This window comes from Protopterus annectens, chromosome 1.part1, assembly GCF_019279795.1.
Source record: "Protopterus annectens isolate FY-2018-M chromosome 1.part1, PAN1.0, whole genome shotgun sequence".
NCBI lineage: Eukaryota > Metazoa > Chordata > Ceratodontiformes > Protopteridae > Protopterus > Protopterus annectens.
In genome coordinates, this window is record NC_056726.1 from 1,344,912,329 (window position 1) to 1,344,935,746 (window position 23,418).

At 39.2% G+C, this 23,418-nt stretch overlaps 1 protein-coding gene across 2 annotated transcripts in view; it reads left to right on the top strand.

Annotated features, from left to right (window-relative positions):
* Positions 1–23,418, top strand: part of RNF165 (ring finger protein 165) — a 480,832-nt gene that overhangs the window by 380,702 nt on the left and 76,712 nt on the right. For both annotated transcript variants that reach the window (XM_044081988.1, XM_044081995.1), the window contains exon 5: positions 11,517–11,621. In XM_044081988.1, the coding sequence (XP_043937923.1) occupies positions 11,517–11,621 (105 nt within the window). The remainder of the gene's footprint in view (positions 1–11,516; positions 11,622–23,418) is intronic.

The window sequence follows — 23,418 nt, forward strand, 5'->3', positions numbered from 1 at the left end:
CAGGTTTCCATTTCCTTTGATTCCTCTTCAAACCAGGGATACTCTCTACCCCCCTATGAGGACTCTGATGCTGAAGAATCTATCCCTTCAGCCTTTCCTCCTGAGGATTATTCTTTTGGGGAAACTTTACATACCATGTGGGAGCATTTTCATTGGGAAAGTCAGGATTATTCAGAATCCAAGAAAAGGCTCAGGGATTTCCTTTTATTGCCTCAGCACAGGCCCCTGGCTATTCCGCCTGTGCTAGATATTGTGGATGATGTGTTCTCTGAATCCAGCTTATCTCCTGATTCTTTGCCCCCTGCACCAGCCAAGCCAGATAGGTACTACAGAGTCCCTGACTCTCACAAGTTTCTTTATAAAAACCCTTCTGCTGATCCAGAAACTATTTCCCAGGGTCCAAAAGGGGTTAAGGCTTCCATTGCAAAAAATCCAGTACCCTCTGACAGAGATTTCAGAGCTTTGGATAGATGGGGGAAGAAAGTTTACACTTCTGCAACTTTAGCAGTAAGGGCTTTAAATTGCCAGTTTCACATGCTTAAGTACCAACAATATTTAATGTCTCAGTTAAAACAGAAAATGCTTGCAAGCTCAGAAGCTCCTCACTGTAAAGAAATGCAGGATTTATTGCATGCAGTTGAACAGATGGGAAAACATACTCTGCAATGTGGTTTTGATTCTTTAGAGGCCTCTTGTAGTGCCGCTGTTACAGGTTCTGTGATTCGAAGACATGCTTGGTTAAAAGAACAGAGTTTACCTGTTCATGTTAAGGCAAAATTATTGGATGCTCCTTTACAGCATGATACCTTGTTTGGTGTTAAGGCAGAAGAGGTGTTAAAGAAAATGGAGGATAAAGCTAAATCTATGCAAACAGTCAAGGATTTCTTACAGGTACAGCCACCTCGATTTAGCCAACAAAGAATTGGTCCTTTCCAGTGTCAGACAGGCCACAGAGAGGCAGATACAGACGCCCAAGAGGCAGATCTCAACCCCAAGGCTCTAACAGACAACGACAGTGGGGCACCTCAACCCCAAAAGGAGGTGAGGACAAGTCTCAACCTTACAGGAAACAGTCCCAATGACATCCCCCTTCGTACGCCAAGCACTTCCCTTTTGGCAGACCCCTTAGGGGGAAAACTATCACTTTTTTCTCAAAACTGGCAAACAATCACCCAAGACAAATGGGTTCTGAATATTGTGTCTCAGTATTACAGGTTCCACTTTCATACCTTACCAAGGCTAAAAGGAATGCCAGACCTGCCACAGAATTAATGGGAAGAGGCACAAAAACAAATTTCAGCCCTCATGGACATGAGAGCTATGCAAAAAGTACCACAACAGGAACAAGGACAAGGATTTTACTCAAGACTCTTCCTGATCTCCAGAAAGGACAAGGCCTGGAGGCCCATACTAGACCTTTCAATTTTAAATACTTACCTGGATATTCCGAAATTCAAAATGTTGTTATGACGTCGGCTGCATGTTTTATACCCCTGACGACCTGACATCATGGAAGAAGGGACAGCAACCGATGCAGGACCTAAGACTTTGTTAATCAGGCCGACTGAGGGCAGCCTGCAAGCAGATTACCCAAATGTAATGACTGCAACAGTGAATACACTCTAACATCTGCTTTTATGGTAAGTGTACACAACTGTACTTTCTATCTGGAGTTAAGAATGCTCTGTGTAAGCATTTCCAATTAAAAACTTTCCAGTATTGTATAAAGGATGTATGTTTTATTGATAATAAAATATTTGATTTAATTGCTTCAGTTAACTGTAATGAGTGTCCTTTTGTTATATAATTCCAATGTGAGGATTTGGGTGTTTTATAATTTATCAATATCTTGTAAAATTTCGAAATGCTATTTCCCATGTCATAATCATTATATATGATTTCATAAAGGTATTTCGTAAGTTTAGATGTTTCTTTAAATGAAGAATTGCTAATTATTCTGCATAAATCTTACAAATACGTCAGAATCCTTTGCATATTTCACCAATTTTGTAGTGGAATTTTGTATGTTGTTTCTATTGTTTGCACATCCAGAACTTTTAGTTCTTTGATACATTGAAACCAACAAGCAAATCCTTTTTTGTTCCCAGGAATTAATTATTTCCCTGTATATTTTATGTGGATAGCTCTTTGTAACTATGAATGGTTTTAAAAGATCAAACCAGATTTTTAAATCTATATTTGCATTAATAATTTTCCTAAATGAATCAATGTAATAATTAATCATACAAGTTTTAGTGGGCTTAGTTATGTTATAGTGCATACTAATACATAATATTTGCCATGGCAAATTGTTTTATCTGTTATTTGCATTTTTTTTTTGTAAATCAAATTCATTTATTGATATTACAATTAGCAATACTTTCCAATTTGCAGAATAATTTGGAATTATCCAATCTGAGATTGTTTTAGATATTGATGCTTTTATATATGTTTCTATACCAGGAAAGTTTAATCCTCCCTGTTTCCATGGTCTGATATGATGTATTAAAGCTATTTTGTTTCTTTTGGGAAACCATAAACATTTTTATTAGGCATGAGTTTATTTCTTTGAGTATATTCCTTTCTGGTAACAGTTGTATTGCCAAAGCTATATATAAAATCTTGGGTAGTAAAACCATTTTTATTAACTGTAGTCTATCTTCAAATGTTAATATTATTTTGTTCCACTTTTCCACAGAGATTTTAATTGTATTGATGATGATATTGTAGTTTTTTGAGACTAATTCATTATTATCCTTGCATAACTCGATTCCTAGATATTTTAAGGTAGATCCTTGTTTCCCTATAATGTGATTCCCCTTCGTCCGCAATTCTTTTTTTTATTTAAAAATAACAATTTTGATTTTGATTTATTGAAATGGAGTCCTGAAGTCCTATAAAATGTGTCAATTAAAATATCTAATTCTTCTGTCTCTTTTGTATTGGATAATGTTAATAAAATGTCATCAGCAAAGAGCATTATTTTAGAATTGTATTGTTCATAAACATCTGCTCCTTTGATTTTTGTATTGTTACATATTGAACCTGCCAGTATTTTAATAGCCAAAGCAAATAGAATCGGTGACATGGGACATGTTTAGTACCCTTTGTTATATGTATAGATTCAGAGGAAAGGACCTAGCTTAACATACACTAAATTATTTGTATATGTGTTCTTTAGTAGATGAACAAAGGAAGGAGGAAATTCAAACAACACCAGAATTTTAAAGCTAAAGCATTTTTGACACTATCCCTCACTCAGGTATTATAAAGAAATTCTCCCAATTGGGAATTAACTCCCTACATTACCGGATGGGTAGCCAACTGGCTCACGGACAGGACACATACAGTCAAAGTGGGTGACTTCGCCTCTAGCAAAAGACCAGTCACCATTGGCGTACCACAGGGTTCTGTGCTGGGCCCCTTACTGTTTGGAATTTATATCTCAGAAGTTGAGGCTAACCTGGACGGCCTTTCGACAGGGTTAATGCAGACAAACAATGGGTGCCAAAGCCACGGATTAAATGTAAATGCCTTTGGGAAAGCTGACATATCTGCTAATTACATTATAGACAGCATCCCCCCTAAGTGTAGACCCAGTGGTTCATGATATGGGTACTCAGGTTGATAGCAACCTGAACTTTGACCACCACGTATTCACAGTAGTGATGAAATCCTTCTATGTGGCGCATCGTATAAGTGAAGGCATCGCATCTAGATCTAAGGATGTTATAATTCCATTATACTTGGCCCTCATCAAACCAATAATTGAGTACAATGCTCCTTTTTGCATGTACCTTACCAGACAATTGGAGAGACCACAGAGGTTTCTCATCAATAAATTATAGGTTACACAAAACAAGTCTTGCGTGGAAAGACTGAAAACCCTGTCACTCTATTCTGTCTCCTACAGGTTGCTGAGAGGTGACCTGTGAAATGCTTGACATTCATAAATCAAATTGCACGGCACGAGGGTTATTTGCTCCAGGGATATTAACGTAGCCTCTGACATGAACAGGTCATGCCAGAGACAGGCATATCTCTCTAAGACTGCCACTTCTCTGGAACAAGCTTCCAATTCATGTGAAACAGATCCCCTCACTGACCCTCTTCAAATGCAACCTAGATCAATGGATGGGTGACTGCAGATTCACTCCTGGGGTGGCGCCCATGTCCCTTCTGGCATAGGAAATCATTAACAACTACCATAGACCCTTACCTCTGTGAACTTCATTCACCTAATCACTGACAACTGAGGAAACTTGGGATAAATATGGCTAGACTTGTATGGGCTCTATGAAACTATGAAAAGGATTTCCTAACCACTGTTACAGCATTATGGTCAAATGTAGGGGAGCTCTCTACCCATGTTCCCAGGTCTCTCATGCAACCCTTTCATTTTGAAGTGGTGTGTTATGCCATAAGCAGGAGCTCGGGAGTGCTAACCAAAAGCTACAGTGCTGCACATTTTGGCATTGAGCTTGTACCCATTTTTAGTATGTTAGCTATTGACAAGAGTAAGCTTCTGCTGGGGTGTATGTATGTCAGAGGCGGGATTGACAATGACTCCCATCTAGCTATCATTAACAGACGTTGCTAATCAAAGATCAAACTGATACTTAGAGATGTGAGAAATAGATGCTGAATAGCAGAGGTCCTAGCCCTACTTTTACTATGTGAGTCCTGTCTCTAAACCAGTTGACTGTCCACCTAATCACATATGGGTTAACTTGGAGAGCCTTCAACTTTCTTATTATATTTGCATGTGGTAGGGTGTTGAATGCTATGGGGAGGTCAAGGTACTTTGTATGGACATCTTTTCCACAGTATTCAGCCTAACTTATTCTCTGAAAGAAGTTCATAAGATTCAGTAGCCAGGCTCCACTCTTGACAAAGCCAAACTGATAAGGGTGAAGTCTGATAAGATTTTTGATGTCATAGCTAATTAGGCCAGTTATGAAGTGTTTCATGTCTTTACATATAAGACTTGTTAGGCTGACAAGTCTGTAATTCCCAGGGTCTGTGGTGGGGGCTACCCTTGTGGAGTGGCATCACAACAGCTATGCAACTTTCCCGTGGGGCAAAGACAGTTAGTAGGTTGAAGTGTTTAAGGAGAGTGGGTCCACCAATGCTTTATTAGTAGTAATTAGACAACCCTCTATGTTTCAAAACTTACTAAGGACTGTGAACAAAGGAATTTAAATTACAGCGAAAGTAATAAAGCACAACATCAACAGTTAGAAACTAGGAGATGCGAAAGAAGAAACCTTGAAAGTAATGCGAATGTACAGCTTTTTGTAGAAGTCACTTTTTCAGTAAAATCCCCTATCCATGAGAATTGGCTGCATCCAGACTTTTACCTTCTGATGTGACTTCCAGGGCATTTCAATGTCCCCAGAGTGGAGGTAGCCTTCTTTCCTAGCCTGAGATGTTTATTGCACGGCTAATAGGGGAGGGCAGCCAGTGCCATTTTCTGATTATTTTTTTTCGATGAGTTCCTTTAAAGGTGAATTTCACAGAGATAAAGTACCCTTTTTGGATCTCTTTTATTCTTACTTATAGTATCGAGGATTGATTTGTTTACATATGTATTTATATGTTTTTGCTTGAATTCGCTGAAATTATCTGTGATGCACAGTGGGGCCATGATAGTGAGTAAAAGGGGGAATTCAGACATCAATTGCAAGACTTCCTTGATAAAGTAGGACAAAAAAAATTCAAACAAGCCTACCATATCTGATTATTAGTTACCAGTAATGTAAATGAAATGAGTGTTTATAATCTAAGCCATCAAAACTTCAATGCTGATGACATAACATGATTAAAATTGGGACTTTCATGTCTTTAAAGAGTGAGGATCGTTAATACCTTGTGTGATGTCAAACAGTATGTAAACAACTGAAATTAAGATAACATCTTTTTCAGGAATAGAAACTGAGCATGAAAATTAGAAATTTAGGAAAGCAAGTACTATCAATCCAGTATTGCATGCATAGAACTTGAATATGTTTGAGGGAGCATGTATAGATGATTTTGACAAGTCCACAAATAAAAAGACCTAAGAGTAAGACATAATGTGAAATATTAGTAAATTTAAACAATATGAAGGCGATACAATGTATGAAAGTAGACAATGGGTTGGCAATCATAGATATAAATGTAGACATTAACGTTACTAAAATCGAATCAATATTAAATGATATGGAAAGATGCCATAAAGTAGGTGACCATTTTATACATTTGCGTTACCAATAAATAGATTTATGAATGTTGGAACTGTTGGATTTTACTAGTAATACCTTGGAGTTCTACACCATTCTTAACACTTAAAATTAAGATATTTTTGGCATCCCCAAGACTCATAAAGCATCCAAGATTCCATAATCAGGCCAGTCATTTATTCTTCAGGTTCTAAAACTGCATTTATAAAGCTTTACTTGGATCAAATTTTAGAAGAAAAAATGTGCAAAGTTAACTCATTTATTCATGATAGTTGGCAGTTTTTAAACATCATTAAAGAGGTTAAATGGAGTTTAAATATTGTTTTGGAAGTGGAGTCTAAATATTGTTTTGGAAGTATTGATGTCACAGGTTTGTACCTGTAGAAAAAGGAGAGGATATGGTATGACAGTATTTAACTTTTAACCCTGTCTATGGAAACCTGTAGTTGCACAGCAGTGGTCATCCGAAACATATAAGGGAAGTGTTATAAAAAGTCAGTCCATAGTACTCACTGACTTGGGGGAGAGTTGCACCCCCCCAATGTAATGTCCTCTTTGGTAAGATCGGAGCACAAAATGATTTTCTTTGAAATTATTAAATATAAGGCCAGATACCCCATCAAGCTCAAAAATGCAAAAGAATTGCTCCAGGAGACAAATTATATTCTACTAAGCGAAGGCATAAGAAATTTCAAAGTTCCCATGAACCCACAGAAAACACAGAATCCTGTGCAGAGGTGTACACCAATGCCCTATATAGCCACTTAAGCAGTTGTATAGCTTCCGCATTACCAGACCAGATTAAATCCAGGTCTTGCCAGGAAAACAAGCTGTGCTGCTGGACCCCTGGTATAAACAGGCTATGCAACAAAAGAAAGAAGCATATGTGCAAAAGTAAGCAGGAAAAGGCTCAGCACAAGAAGAATTCCCTCACTAGTTTAAACAAATTAAAGGGCTGGTCAAGTCCTCGGAAGTAAATTATGAAGCAAAAATAGCCTCCCCAGCCAAGGAAAATCACAAAGTATTTTTAACTATGTTTGAAATCTTAAGGGGAATACCCACCTATTTGCGGAGCTGGTTGTGGATGGCAACACCCATACTCAACTGGTAGAAGTAGCCAATCTGCTAACTGATAGATTTGGTTCAAACTTCACTCCCTTTTCCCCAACGGTCATCCTCCAAAGTATACCTACCATCATTCCTCAGCCTGTTATCTCAAGAGAGCAGGTCATCTCTGCACTTTCTAAGGCTAAAAACACTGCATCAATGGGCCCTGGCTACATCTCAGACTGCCTTTTAAATAATGTAAAACATGACCTAGCAGACCCACCTGGATCCCTATTTAACTACAGCCTCCAGACAGACTATGTTCAGGCAGAATGGAGGACAGCAACAGTCATCCCACTGTACAGGGGGGGGGGGGACTACCAGCTGACCCAGGGAATTATAGACCTATAAGCTAGACTAGCCTCATCTTCAAGGCTATGGAAAGAATCATCATAGACCTTATCAACAAGGACATAGGTAATCTCTAGACTCTGGACCCAACCCAGTTTGGATTTTTTAAGAGTAGATCATGTCTGTTAAATCTGGGTAACTCCTTTGAGAAGGTCACCAAGGCCATTAACGAGGGAGTGACTGTGCATACAGCCTACCTTGACCTGGCAAAGGCATTTGGCACAATTTGCCACTCAGTTATTATAGAAGAACCCTCCCAACTGGAGATAAACCCCCTGCATCATCACGTGGGTAGCCAAATGACTCACCGACAGGACACATATTGTCAAAGTGGATGAATTCACCTCTAGCAAGAGGCCACTCACCAACACTGTACAACAGAGTTCTGTACTAAGCCTTCTTCTGTTCGGTATTTATTTTTGAGACATCAAGGCAAAAGTAGATGGCCTTTGGCTGACCAAATTCATGGATGACTGCAAAGTAGGGGCAATCGTTGAATCCCCAAATAATATTGATATACTGCAGAAAGGATTAACGCAGGCAAATAATTGGTGGCAGAGCCATGAGTTGAAACTCAATGCAAAAACATGCGTAATTATGCTCTTTGGGAAAGCAGATACTCAGAACTCCCCTAAGAGTAGACCCAGTGGTATGTGATCTGGGTATTCAGGTTGACAGTAATCTGAATTTTGACCACTATGGGTCCACAGTGGCGAGAAAGTCCATCTATGTGGCACAACTCATAAGTAAGGGCACAGTATCCAGATCAAAAGACATTATAATTCCATCATACTCAGCCCCCATAGACCAGTAAATTGGTAGCCTTTTGCATGTACCTCAACAGACATCTGCAACAGCTGGAGTGACCCTAGAGGTTTCTTACCAAGGAGATGCAGGGTGTAAAAAACAAGTCCTATGCAGAAAGTCAAATCCCATTCACTCTGTCACTGTATTCTGTCTCCTACAGGCTACTAAGGGGTGATCTGTGCCTGGTCTACAGGGCAGTCTCTCATCTGGCCCAGATGGAAATATTACATATTCGTAAATCAAACTTCACAAGGGTCATTTGTTCCAGGGATCTTAATCTAGCCTCTGTCATAAATAAGTCATGTTGGAGAAATAGATACATCTTGCAGAGACTACTCCTTCTCATGAAGCAAAGCCCCATCCCTGACACTGTTCAAGTGCAACCTAGATCAATGCTTAGGTAGTCGTAAATTTACTCCTGGGGTGGCGCCCATGTCTGTCATGGACAGAGGCAGTCGGTATTAGATGCCATAGCATAAGATCATACTTCTGTGACCTTTGTTCACTTAGCTATTGAAAATTGGGAAACTTGAGTTAAATATAACTAGGCTTGTAAGGGCTCTTGGAATGTAGTAATCTCCTATGAACCTATTAGAATTTCCATAGTAACAAGTTTGGAGGATATTTTCAGAAAAGGAATTGCTGAATTAGAAGAAATATTTCAAGTCGTGAACATGACAGTACTTTTGCACATAATATTCTAGAAGAATTACTTCAGAAAACAGGTGGTATTTTTCATCATGTTCTGACAAAAGATATAAACATACATGATGAATTATACTTCAGAAATGTGATGGTATTTTCATCCTACTATGAAAGATATAAACATAAATGATGAAGTACTGTCCACAAAGGACAGGTATAAACTATCTTGTCCATTTAGATATAGTAGAGAGAACTTTTACAATAAAACATTTAATTTCAGAAAACTGGAAAATCATTCAAGGGAATGTTGAATTAATTAAAGTTTTATGTGAAACTGTAGGGTTTACTGACAAGAGAAACAGCAATTTGAAAGATATATTAGCAAAAACAAATTGGTAAACAGAATGAAAGATAATTTTAGAATATTCCTGTGTGGTAATGTCTAAAGGTTTATTAACAACACAGAAATCATTGTGATAAGTGGAATGGATAGGAATTTTAGCCCATAAAGGCATTATTCCTGTACTTTGGAAACATGGTTTATTTATTTTGTTTGTATTTAATTCATTTGTTGACTATGTAAGCCTGCAATTGTCCCATTTTCCAAGTACCCCAGGAACACTCTTTAGGTAACTGAGTTAGAATTATAAAATACTCAAATGGAGGTGGAAGGAATCAAACCCTTTACTGTGCAGCTTAGAAAACAGCTCATTAACAGTCCAGAGCCTAAATCCTTTGTTCTAACTGCCAGACAGTTTATTATTTATTTATTTATTTATTTAACATTTGTTGACCGGGAAAGTCTGACTAGGACAGAGTCTATTTTCAGCGGAGGCCGGGGGAGAAATGCTCCAGACGTATGTCTTTGGAATGTGGGAGGAAACAGGAGCACCCAGAGTATACCCACATGAGTTAGGGAGGGTATGCAGACTCTGCATAGAAGGTACCCCAACCAAAAACATGGTTGGGAGGGTGGCCTAATGTTTAAGGTGTTTGCCTTACAAACACAAGGTGCAGGGTTTGAGTTTCAATGGCTCGCAAGGGCAGTTAGCTTAGTATGAAACTATATCCTATATCCTTAAGAACTGAACTGGAGAACCTCTGCTGTGAAGTGACAATGTTAACCCACTGCACCACTGCTCAACCCATTTTAGGAATTTATTTAGGATTATGTTATTTGTGGTTCATTTTAAATTGGGAAAACTGAAAAAAAATGTATAAGAATTTTAGAACAAGTAAGTGCAATAAGGAACAAATTAGTATCTATTGCCTTGTGTAAATGCTCAACACTATGTAACAATTAAAAATGGAGACTCGTACCAATGGTGATTATAATGCAATTTTAAGCAGAAATAGTTAATCTGGTAGATAAAAACTGTATGCCATTTCTCCAAATGTCTTAAATGAATCATTGGATATTAAGTGTCTTTTAAAGCTTGAAGAATATGAACACACACACATATGTATATATATATATATATATATATATATATATATATATATATATATTTTTTTTTTTTTTTGGTAACAGAGGGGTATAGTTTCATCTAGGTCTATAAATGTATACATTCAGTCTGTGTAGTTCTGAAAAAGAATTTGGAGGCAAAAATGCTTAAGAAAAGTTATGTACTGATCCTGGTAGTACTGATCCTGGTAGTACTGATCCTGGTAGTATTTTTTTGTATGCCTAGTTTTTTGATTTTAAATTATGTAGGATCTCAGGCTTTAAGAACTAGCTTGTGATTTCCTCGGATGTATGCAGCTTTGATTCATAAGGATTCACAGTGGTTCATGTGATTACATATACCTTCTGAAGCTGACTATGCTATCTGAAATCAAAACTTCATCAGCTGACATACATGCATAGTTTTGAACAATTTATATTGGTGCATAACTTGAAAATGCCCCCTTTAGTATTACTGTTGAACCCAACATTGCCTTCTGTATTCTGTTTCACTGCCGTTATCTTTCACTGCAGGCTAAGCGTGTATGACTGTGTAAATATTATCAGTTAAGTGCAATCTTGGTTTGGACACAAACCCGTCACTGTTTTGGAGTAGCTTACTTTCTCTAACCATCTTTTTTTCATAAGCGATATCAAAGTGCCACCATTTCTATGCTGACTTGCTTTGACTTTGTGTAAGTTATTGGTTAGTTCTTGTATCACACTTTTTGAACTGTGCAACTTGAATTTAGTCGTGTCCTAGAAAATGGTTTCTGCATCAGATCTGTGGTTCTCTGGGTGCTAAAACATAAACTGAGTCACACACAAAATAATTGCTGTTAAGGGTAAATCAGTTTGAATGAGTTCTGAGTGCAAAAGTATTTTGATCTGAGACTGCATAACTTGTGCAGATGATTTTCATATCAATTGCTGTTTTTCAGGTTATCCATGAAATCAGAAATTACCCGTACCCACAGCTACACTTACTTGCTCTTCAGGGACTCAGTACAACACGACATACATCTGCTGTTAGAGAAAGTTATGAGGTTAGTTCATCTGATACGTTTTCATGTTTGTGTGTTGTATCAGAGTGGTGACTAGTAAAGTATGTGTTTATTTGAAATGCTTAGTCTACTAGTGAAACAGTACTGGATCTAACTTTTTTCAAGGTGGCCCTAAGTAGTAGATACACAATAAATAGACAAAAACAGTTTTAAGTAGATAAGGCACTTGTTCTGTACATTATGGTGGTAGGGCTGATTCCAGGTTGCAGGAAAAGTGATCAAATAATATGTTTTGTTTTCCTTTTTTATTTCATACCAATAATGCATCTGCTCTGCAATGTGTGACCTTTTCTCTAGAATTACTATACAAGTTGCTAATGCTCTTGTCAGTACATACGTAGAAGTTAGCTACAGGAAGTGACATATAGGAGACCATTCTCAAAGGCTCATATACATACCATGATTAAAGAAAAACATATTGATATGCACTGAAAGAATATAGTATCGATACAGTTCCAAATATCCTTTAAGTTGCATTTCTGTATCTGTCATTGAGAGTTAGCCTTCTTTATCCACTAAGTAAGGAACAGGTGTGCAGATGTTTTGAGTAGCACTAGCAATCTTTCTGGTTCTTTTGTAAAAACTCTGTAGTTTGGGTGGTGTAGATACATGTCACTTACTGTATCTCTGTGTAAGGTTGGGCGCCGGGCTGGCAACTCGACACCGTAAAACTCCACTGCCAATCATGAGCAGACAGGTGATCCGCTGTGGCGACCCCTAACCGGGAAAAAGCCAGAAGAAGAAGAAGATTAATTTATTATTGTGATTGAGGAAATTTTATTCTTGACCAACACCATTTCCTTACTTCAGTACAATTACTAAGATTGCATGTTCATTTGAAGATATAGTCATTTGCTGTATGGTTGCAATGCAGAACTGTTAGTGTTGCTGAAATGAATGAAAAGTGCACAGCCATTGTCTTTTTTTTACCTTTAAATGTAATGTCTAGTAAGCTTTATTTGCAGGCAGTCAGAATTACACTGCGTGCGTGTGTGTGTGCTGCTTCTTGTGTATTTCCACCATAGTACACTGTAGCAGCATTAGCAAACAGATGCTAGAACAGCATACCTGTGCTAAATGCAGTACGCCATCATTTCATGTCTGGTTACTTAAAATGCTGTAGTATTTTATTAAGTGTTTTTGCTTTTCACATGGTCAACAAAATGTGTAGTATTCCAGCTGGTGATCTCTTTACACCACACCCGAACTTTCAGCTTCCCATATGTTATGCAAGGTACCCATTCAGCAAAGCATGGATAACCAGTGCTTTATTCAGTAAGCTAGAGTAAAGGCCTCCTGTATGTATTTCTTCCAACTCCTCTGTTTGAAGACATAATAAAAGTAAAAGGAGGAAGAACAGGCATGATACTTGCATGGTACTTGCATGGTACTTACATGGTACTTACATGGTACATACATGATGCTTACTCCTTGTTGACCAAGACAGATCAGATCTGGTCGACTGTTCTGTTGAGCCTGGTTTTATCTCCTCCTGTAACTTATCTTCTTAACTACAACCTTTTGTACCATTATCAAAGCAGAGTACTATGTTTGTATCTCAGATTTTGTTGTCTGCCAGCATTTAAGATCTCAGGTTAATACTTAATAGTCTATCCGTCTGTTGTGGAAAAAAAGTCAAACGGTCTGCCACTAGAATAACTTATTTTTCAAAATAAAAATGGAAGATATTTTCTACTTGGTGTCAAGAATGTGGTTTTGAAGCAATCTCCACTTTATTTCCTCAGAGCCTATGCTACCTTACCTCTTTCCCCACTGCAGGCCTGACCTTCTCTTTTCTGAAAGTGTATCTGTTTCCCTATTTCTCTTCTATAACTTTGTTTCCTGCTGTTGCCATACCTACTGCATTACAGTAGTTTTGTCAAGGGGAGGCCTTCATTTGAGAGTTCTAAAGTCTTCTTTCTCTTTGGAATTTTGGCTTCATGCTTGAAGATCTGAGAGTACTCCTTGTCATGTCTCCTCCAACAGATCTTAAGTACGTCTCTTGAAAGATGTTAGTCTTGGTAGTACTTAGTTCTGCCAGAACAAGTTTTAAACTTAAAGAGCCCCTCACAAGGACAGTTTCTTTAAAAAACAGACCTTCATTCATGTTTAACTTGCCTCCTTGGACTACTGGTTGAAGATAAGTGGAATATGGAGAAGTAGCTGCTATTTTTAAGATCTCTGGTTGTATCTTCTCTTTCTTGAAATACTTGACTTGTAAGCAGATCACCATCTTCCTTTAAATTAAACCTGCATGATTGGATAGATGCTTTTAATTTTACCTCAGGAGTAACTGGCCTCTCCTTGCTTGAGAAAGGAGACAAAGTCTGAACAGTCTGAAGGTGGGTATTAAATGGCCTTGAAATTTATTTTATTTTATTTTTATTTATTTAACATTTATTTAACATTTGTTGACCGGGAATGAAACCCCTATGAAATCTATGATCCAAGTATTAAACATATTGAAAGAAGTTAGGAGTGGTGGATTCAGGAATCTGCAAAAGGGGAGCCCAGTCTGGTAGTCTGATTACTGGGGTAGAAGGTGGGAAATTGGAACAATGGATTTGGGGGATGTGGAAAGATCACCTTAAGATGTTCTGACGTCATGTGTGAAAAGACAACAGTATACATTCAGTTGCACATGATTGTGCTGCGTCTGTGATATTGGAAATAGGTAATTCCTCCCCAGCAGACAGCAAATTTACAGATAGTACCAGTTTTTTCAAGGCATGTCTGGAAGAGATGATGGGTTGCCCATGTGGCAAGTCATAGTTGGCATATGCATTGTTGTAAGCTAACTGAGAGTCCTACTGAAGGTGACATTAGCCATAATAAATTTAATTAATGTTTTTGTAAGTAAGTAATGATTTATATGGAGATGGTGAAGTTCAATTAAGTACTGACGGTACAGCAATTAAGGAAGTAGATTTTTTGAAAAATCCCAAAAAGCAAATACTCATTTTAGTCATCTGCAATATATAAAAATTATTGTAACCTTTGTAGCATTTTAAATGGGATTGTAATTCAAAATCTATTTTATTGTCATGCAATATCAAATGTTAAGCACAGGCACAGAGGTTTGGATAAATCAGCAGAGTCTTCATTTAATTGATGTACCAAATAACTGAATTGAAAAAGCTTTTCTCAGCAGACCATAGTAATGTTTTTGGACAGTTCAGTGTTGTTTCACTAGTTTTAAGCACAACTAATTTTCTGTTAGAAATCATTTAATAACAAAAACTCCTGCTGTAAGTTTTCTGTTTCAACATCTACCATTGGTTAAACTTTCAGTAACAAATTGTCATATATTGGAAACTGTACAATCTAGACGTACATTGTTTGAACACTTTTGTTAATCTGATATAAAGCTGTAACGAGACAGCAAGTAACAATTCTCGAGTGCTTGTATCCTGAGATATTTATAGAGACATGAAAACATATTCTTAATTGTATAAGTAGCAATGTAAATAACACTATCTCCCAAGATGTGCAACTTAACAGTGCAAAACAGATGTTCTTTATGTTTCACTGTTGCAGTCATCACATTTGGGTTATCTGCTTGCAGTAGCCCTCAGTCGTCCTGATTAACAATGTCTTGGGTCCTGCGTCAGTTGCTGTCCCTTCTTTCATGATGTCAGGTTGTCAGGGGTATAAAGCATTCAGCTGATGCCATTACATCAGTCTTTCTTGCCGTGTGGTGCCCAAAGCAGAAACAGTTCTCAAGTGCCAGTCGGCCGACTTCTGAAATTTTCATTTTCGAGTTTCAGAACCAAAGTCTTCAACTAAAAGCTAAGTACCCCATTGGGGAAACTTTTTCTTGCTCTTAACTGATGTTAGTAAAAGTAAATAATTGCATTACTTGTGGAAAGCAAATACCTCATAAAGATTTTCATTCGTACTGTATTTCTTGCCTAGGCCCCGACCACGACGTACCTTGCTGTTGGTTTTGTGCCTTATTTAAACCACGAACTATCCGTCATCGGTATATTTTTGCTTCTAAATATTTTGGTGCTCAGTTCAATTATCCTGATATGTCTTCGGTAAGCCATGCGACTACCGACATTCCAAAAAAATGCAAAGATAGAGACAGGCCACCTAGGTCCAAAGCTGCCGACGCTTCTCCTAAGCCAGTCAGCTGTTCGCCGGTACTTCAGATTTGCAGGCCTCTACTGAGCCCCATTCGGAGTCCGGTATGCCACGAGATGCTTTAACTGTGGAACCTGCGAATGTCTCTACCTTGGATGGGTCCGGAGCCGCTGTGCAGGCACCGGCTTCTGAAGGTGTACTCAGGTCTACTGACTTGTGTATTAAATCAACACCATCTTCTTCTTCAAGGCCTAAAACTCGAACCATGCTTAGAAAACTGATGCCCAGACTGCATGGTCAGGCCTCTATGTCTAAAAAACAAATTATAAGAATGGCTGAAGACCTTATTACTTTAATCAGGGGAAGACAGCCTTCCCCCTCTAAGAGACCTAGGACTGAGTTTGCTTATGATACTTCTGACCAGGATTCTGAATTTTCTGTTTCCTCTGATGACCAGGATTTACCCTTATCTACCTATGAGGATTCTGATGCAGAGGACTCTATTCCCTCTGCTTCCCCTCCAGAGGGTTTCTTTTTTGGTGAAACCTTGCATACTCTCAGGGAGCATTTTCATTGGGAAAGTCAGGATTTCTCTGATTCTAAAAAGAGGCTTAGGGATTTCTTACTCCTGCCCCAGCACAGGACTTTAGCTATACCTCCTGTACTAGACATTGTGGATGATGCCTTTTCAGAATCTAGCTTGGCTCCTGACTCTTTACCTCCTGCTCCCAGAAAACCTGATATATATTACAGGGTCCCTGACTGTCACAAGTTCCTTTTTAAAAATCCTACTGCGGATCCTGAGACCATTTCACAGGAACCCAAGGGCATTAAAGCTACAACTGCCAAAAATCCTAACCCCTCTGATAGAGACTCCAGGGCACTGGATAGATGGGGTAAGATGGTATACACTTCTGCAACTGTGGCCATTAGGGCCTTAAACTGCCAGTTTCATATGTTAAAGTATCAGCAGCATATTACTTGATTGCTTAAACAGAAAATGATGTTGATTCCTGATTGTGCTGAAAATAAGGATTTACAGCATTTACTGCATTCAGCTGAACAAGCTGGAAAACACACTTTGTAATGTGGTTTTGATTCACTAGAGGCATCTTGCATGGCTGCTGTAAATGGGTCTGTACTTAGAAGGCATGCTTGGCTTAAGGAGCAATCCTTGCCAGATCATGTTAAAGCGAAATTACTGGATGCTCCCTTAAACTAGAACCACCTGCTTGGCAAAAACGCAGAAGAAGTTCTTAAAAGGATGGAGGAAAAAAGCTAAATCTATGCAAACTGGTAAAGATTTCTTACAAGTACAACCTCCAAGGTTTAGTTGGCATTGGCCTTCCAAGAATTGGTCCTTTCCTGCCTTTTCCAGACCTTCTCAGTCCAAACCCAGATCCTGCAGAGCTCCCAGGCTTCAGTCCCAGGGTACTCACAGGACTAAGCAGTGGGGGGCCCCTCACTTCCAAATCTGGGAGTAATAAAACTCCTACTATGGTAAACTGTCTCAATGACTTCTTCCTAAAACTTCCAAGCATTTCTCAACTGACTTCCCCTTTGGGGGGGAAAGATTGCTCTTCATGCCAAGAACTGGGAACTCATTACCCAGGACAAATGGGTTTTAAATATAGTGTCTCAGGGATACAGATTTCACTTTCACGTGTTACCAACACCAAGCGGGTGGTAAGATCTACCCCAAAATCAGTGGGCAGAGGCCCAAAAGCAAATACTTTCTCTTAAGCATGGGGGATATTCGATTGGTACCAGAAAAGGAAAAGGGACAAGGTTTCTACTCGAGACTTTTCCTGGTATCCAGAAAAGACAATTCATGGCGTCCTATCCTGGACCTGTCTACTCTAAACACCTTTTTTGGTGATTCCAAAGTTCAAGATGCTGATTCTTCACCAGTTGTTCCCTATGTTAGGCAAAGACACCTGGTTGGCAAAACTAGATTTAAAGGAAGCATACCTGCACATCCCAATCAGGGAATCTTGCAGAAGATACCTACACTTCAAAGCAGGCTACACACACTATCAGTTCTCTGCACTGTCCGTTGGCTTATCTACTGTGCCCAGGGTATTCACAAAGTGCCTAGCTCCAGTCATTGCATTTTGCAGGCAAAGAAATATTCAAATATACCCATACCTGGAGGATTGTTTAATTCAGGCAGAAAGCCAGGACTTACTTTTGAATCATCTGACCTTTGTACAAAGGGTGCTAACTTGTCTGGGTTACACCATAAAAGAAAAGAAATCCCACCTGGTACCCTGTCAACAAATTATATTCCTGGGAGCAAGCTTGAAAACAACTTCCCAGATGGCTTTCCTCACCCTGGAGAAACAAATTCATTTGGCAACCTACTTCAAACAAGTGGCCACAAAAACCCTGCTATCTGCAAGGCAAATACTACAAGCCTTGGGGTTCATGGCCTCCTGCATTCTTCTAATTCCATATGCAAGACTGCATATGAGGAAACTACAGTGGTATCTAAAAAGCCTATGGTGTCAACATTCTCAGAATCTAGAGGCAATGATTCCTGTCATACCTTGCCTACGCCTAGAGTTCCTTTGGTGGTCAGAGGCCTGCCACCAAAACAAGGGACTACCATTCACACTACCCCCTGCCGCCCAAACCCTAACAACAGACGCATCAGACTATGCATGGAGGGGGGGGGGGCTCACCTGGTAGGGAAGTGCATTCAGGGCAAATGGAACCCAAGTCAAATGCACCTGCATATCAACCAAAAAGAAATGTTAGCTGTACAGAATGCTCTGACAGCCTTCAAGGACCACATTCTTCCAGGACAATTAATGGTAAAGACGGACAACACCACTGTTATGTGGTACATAAACAAGCAGGGGGGTACACGTTCTTACCCCCTCTGCAGACTAGCCATGGCATTGTGGAAGACAGCCCTGAGCTATCAAGTGCATATACAAGCTCAATTCCTGCCAGGAAAGCTAAATGCAATGGCAGACGAACTAAGCAGAAACCTCATGGGCCCACATAAAGTGGAAACTGGAACCAAGGATTTTCAACATGCTGACAAGCAAATGGGGGAGCCCAGACATAGACCTGTTTGCCTCCCCCCAGAGCTATCAATTGGACAAATTTTGCACAAGGACTCCCCACAAACAAGTTTGAAAAGTGGATGTTCTGTCCTTCAGCTGGAAAAACCTATCAGTTTGTTTTTCCTCCTCTGACTCTGCTCTCCAAAGTACTTCTAAAGATCAAACAAGACAAACCAAGGACGATTTTGATTGCACCAGACTGGCCACCCCAGCACTGGTACCCCCTCTTGCGCAGTATGTCACTGTTGGCCCCATGGCACCTGCCTCAGACCTCTACCCTACTGTCTCAGCAGGAGAACCAGATTCTGCACCCTCAACTTCAAACACTGAACCTAGCAGCCCGGCTGATTGCCTAATCTCTCCTTTACCATCCCTCAGTAAACCGGTGATGGATATAATTTTAGAGGCAAGGAGGCCTAGTACTAGAAAATCTTATGCTGATAAATGGAAAAGATTCTGTATCTGGAACCATGCTCAAGGGATGAGCACAGCAGTGCCCAATTTACCTCAGATTTTACAATACTTAACTGAGATGCTTCACAAGGGCCTGTCTTTCTCCTTCATCAAAATTCACACCTCTGCCATTTCAGCTCATTATAACACAGAACCTCCCCTCTTCTCTCATCCACTGCTCAAGCAGTTCCTCAGAGAGGCCAAATATTTAGGACCACCCAGGAGAGCTCCTACTCCAGCCTGGGACCTTAACTTTGTATTAGAGAAACTCACTCTTCCTTTTTTCAAGCCAGCTGCTACTGCAGACTTAAAATTCTTTTCTTGGAAAACAGCTTTCCTTTTAGCAATCACTTCAGCAAGAAGAGTATCTGAATTACAGGCCCTTATGGCAGTGGAGCCTTTCATCATCTTTCATGCAGACAGGGTGTCCCTCAGGACCAATCCCTCCTTCATGCCCAAGGTGGTATCCAGTGTGGCCCTTAATCAGTCCATCCATTTGCCAACCTTCTTTTCTAATCCACAGAACAAAGGGGAATGGATTCTGCACTCCTTAGATGTGCACAGACAACTTAGATTCTACTTGGATAGGACTAAACCTCAAGGGAAATCTGAACAACTGCTGGTGGCATTTGCTGCAGGGTCAGAGAGGAAGGCTATTTCAAAGCAAACCATTTCTAAATGGATAGGCCATTGCATTCATTTCTGCTACAAGCACCATGGAAAACATATCCCACAGGGGATCAGACCCCACTCAACTAGGGCTGCATATACCTCTACAGCCTTTCTCAGAGGCATCCTTACCAGGGACATCCTAGAAGCTGCTACCTGGAGTTCTGTACATACTTTCACCAAGCATTACCATCTGCCAGTTTTCTCTAAATCTAGAGCTGGCTTTGCCACTGCAGTCTTGCAGGGCCTTATAGCTGGTCCTAATGCTATCTAAATTCCTCATCCCATCTTTAGCTTTGGGAATCTACCCAAATGTGATGACTGCAACAGTGAAACATGAAGAACATAGTACAGTTGTGTACACTTACCATAAATGTAGTTGTTCGAGTGTATTCACTGTTGCAGTCCAGGTTACCCTCCCTCCAGCCCCCTTCCTCTTTTGGCTATACCTCTACTCTCCTTTACTGTGCTCAAAGCTTTTTGGTGTATTTGCTTTTTTGTTGGTGGTATAACCTTGTATATTTATAGACTTAATTGCTTTCCATTAGGGGGGCACCTGACATCTGGGGCAAGAAAAACTGATATAATGGCACCGGCTACATGTTTTATACCCCTGATGACCTGACGTCACGGAAGAAAGGACAGCAGCCGATGCAGGACCCAAGACTTTGTTAATCAGGCCGACTGAGGGCTACCTGCAGGCAGGTAACCCAAATGTGATGACTGCAACAGTGAATACACTCAAACATCTACATTTATGGTAAGTGTACACAACTGTACTTTTTCTTGACAACATCTAAGGTTTCACCTGATGCCATGCAATAGTTTATAATTCAGTTGTTTTGTGAAGTATTAAGTGCATATAGAAATATTGCTCATTTTCTTAATTGCTAATAAACACCTAGCAATATCTCCTGTATAGTTTTATATAAATGAACATTGACAATGAATGTTCCTCTTTCCCACTGTGGTATTTCACTCCATAATGCTCAGTAGAATGTAGGTCTATCAATCATGGGAAATTATATATATATATATATATATATATATATATATAATAAATGTCAAACAATTATTAATTTCTCTGCCTCAGGAAATCCTAAATTAACACTGTCATTGTAATTTTGTTAATAATTATTTGCCTTTTTATAATACTGTCGTTATTAGTTTGTAAGTCACCTAGTTAATGAACTTGTATTATGTTTATGTTTTTATGACTGTGTTTCATATTTTAGTGTAACTCTGGGGGCTTTTCTCCATGGGCCTCCGTAAAAAGGAATTTAGTGCCCAGTCAAACTTTCCGGGTAAACAAAGGAAAATGGATAAATAAATAAATAAATAGTATGGAGTTAAAGGATTTCATTTGAGAGTGGAAGAGATAAGTGGTATAAGCTGATTGTCCGATTCTCACCATGGAGCAAGGCATTTTAAATTTACCTGAACCTAAACTCAAGCAGATAATTACAGATAGAAGTAGAAAGGAGTAAGCGGTATCACTGCAGCATTATATGGGTCATAATGTGGGCCATGATATGTAAGATAATCAGTAGCAGTTAGGTGGACATTCTCCTATGTGAAACAGGCATTTGTTTCCTTTTTGTATTACCACGGATCGAGATATATATGTCTGAGCAACATGTATACCTTCTGAACTGTATTCTCACATTTCAGACTGCATCTCTGACTGCAGGCACCTGTTGGCCTTTCTCTAAATAGCGCCTCTCATTCATTCTCTATCTGTCAGGCTGCATGTGATGATGGTTGTTGGTTTAGGTTCTCCTACATATGTATACACACAAACAAGCTTCCGGAATTCAGTATGTACTGGTTCATCAAGTGTGCCAGCATTTGACTATGGTAGTTTTTGAAAACAATTGTTTTCCAACTCATTAACACCTGTCTGGTGGGAAATGTCACACTTCTGCAGAATACACACATCCTTGTATTCATGAGCATTCCTGAAAAATACCCTCAAAAAGCTCAAGACAAACAGATGTAAAAAAATGTGAACAATAAAAGATGTTAAAACTGTACAAATAGCAATGTTATCAGGAAGAAGTATTCTTTAGAGTGATTATAATCTGTGCATTCATAGTCTTTCCATAAATACTTCATCTCTGAAGATTCATCTGTCTGCAGTCTACATTTAGTAGCAGATCCTTGCTTAAGGTCTTTCTAAAGGGAATGCATCTATTAAGACCTCCAAGATGACATGTTTTACCCCATAGGACACACCTTACATGAAAGTTAATTTTTCCAGTTGTTTTTAACTCAGGCAAAAGAATTTTGCAGTTACATGCTGTTACACGTAAGCCACAGTATTTGTACTTTCATAATGATATGGTGTCATTAAAGGCAAATATATATTTTATGCCAAAAGTTGTTTAAGTAAATGTTTGTGAACCAGTAAGTTCAACTGCCAGTCTTTTATCCAAATTACCAGAGTAAAGGGGGAACACCTACAGTATGTCTGTGCACATACAACTCAGACACCTATAGAAAAGCTCTACAACTGAAGAAAACAGATCAGTTGTCTCACTCAGAAAAGGGAAGTAAGACCTACTAGTCAGTAACATACGCTGTCCACTCAGTATCAAATGTTGGCCTACAGTATAATTTTTTGTTATGACATAAATAATAATGTTCTCCGTGTCATGTTATGGCACCAGATACGTCAGCAGTATATTTCAGAAATATTTCTGCATAAGGTAGAACTGCGGTGGTGGTGCTGCGGTAGCGCTGTCACCTCACAGTAAGACGTTGTCCTGTTCGATTCTCAGCTAGAGCGTCTTCTGTCTGGAGACATGCGTGAATGGGCGTACCTTTGTTGAAGGTTGTGCATCTGGGCTGGCAACTCGGCACTTAAAAATCTACTGCCAATCATTAGCAGACCGGAGTTTTGCTGTGGCGACCCCTAACCAGGAAAAGCCGAAAGACACAACATTTCTGCATAAGATATCTTGGAAGTTGCCCTTCACAAACTACTACAAGTTGGAAGCGCATTCCAGAAGTAGGATAAAAGTTTGGCAACGCACTACACAGAGCATTCTGTAACTGTCCACCTCTAAATGGTATGCAAACAATGATTGGAAGTCTATCCATATATTTACTTTTGCAGTGATCGTCCCTAAAAAAGGTAGTACATTGGCACCATGTACTTAATTAACAGTAAATAATAACACAGAGAAAACTCAGAAATAATGACAAATGAAAAAGAACTCAGAAACACTAGCAAAGGAGTTCAGCCCAAATCCATGTGCGTTCTATATATATTGCGCTTCCTACCATCTGATGTTGTGATGTACATTAAATGGTATTACATTGGCTGATTGACCCTTTCTTATTGGTATGTTGTTTCTTTGCAGCCAGGAGTCTGACACTGGGATTTAGCAGTTACTCCTAATTACTAAAACTAGATTGGAGAAGCACAATGACTCGGCAGAGTTTTTCAGATCCCTTCTTCCCAAACCATGTGTATCCTGCACCAAGACACTGTA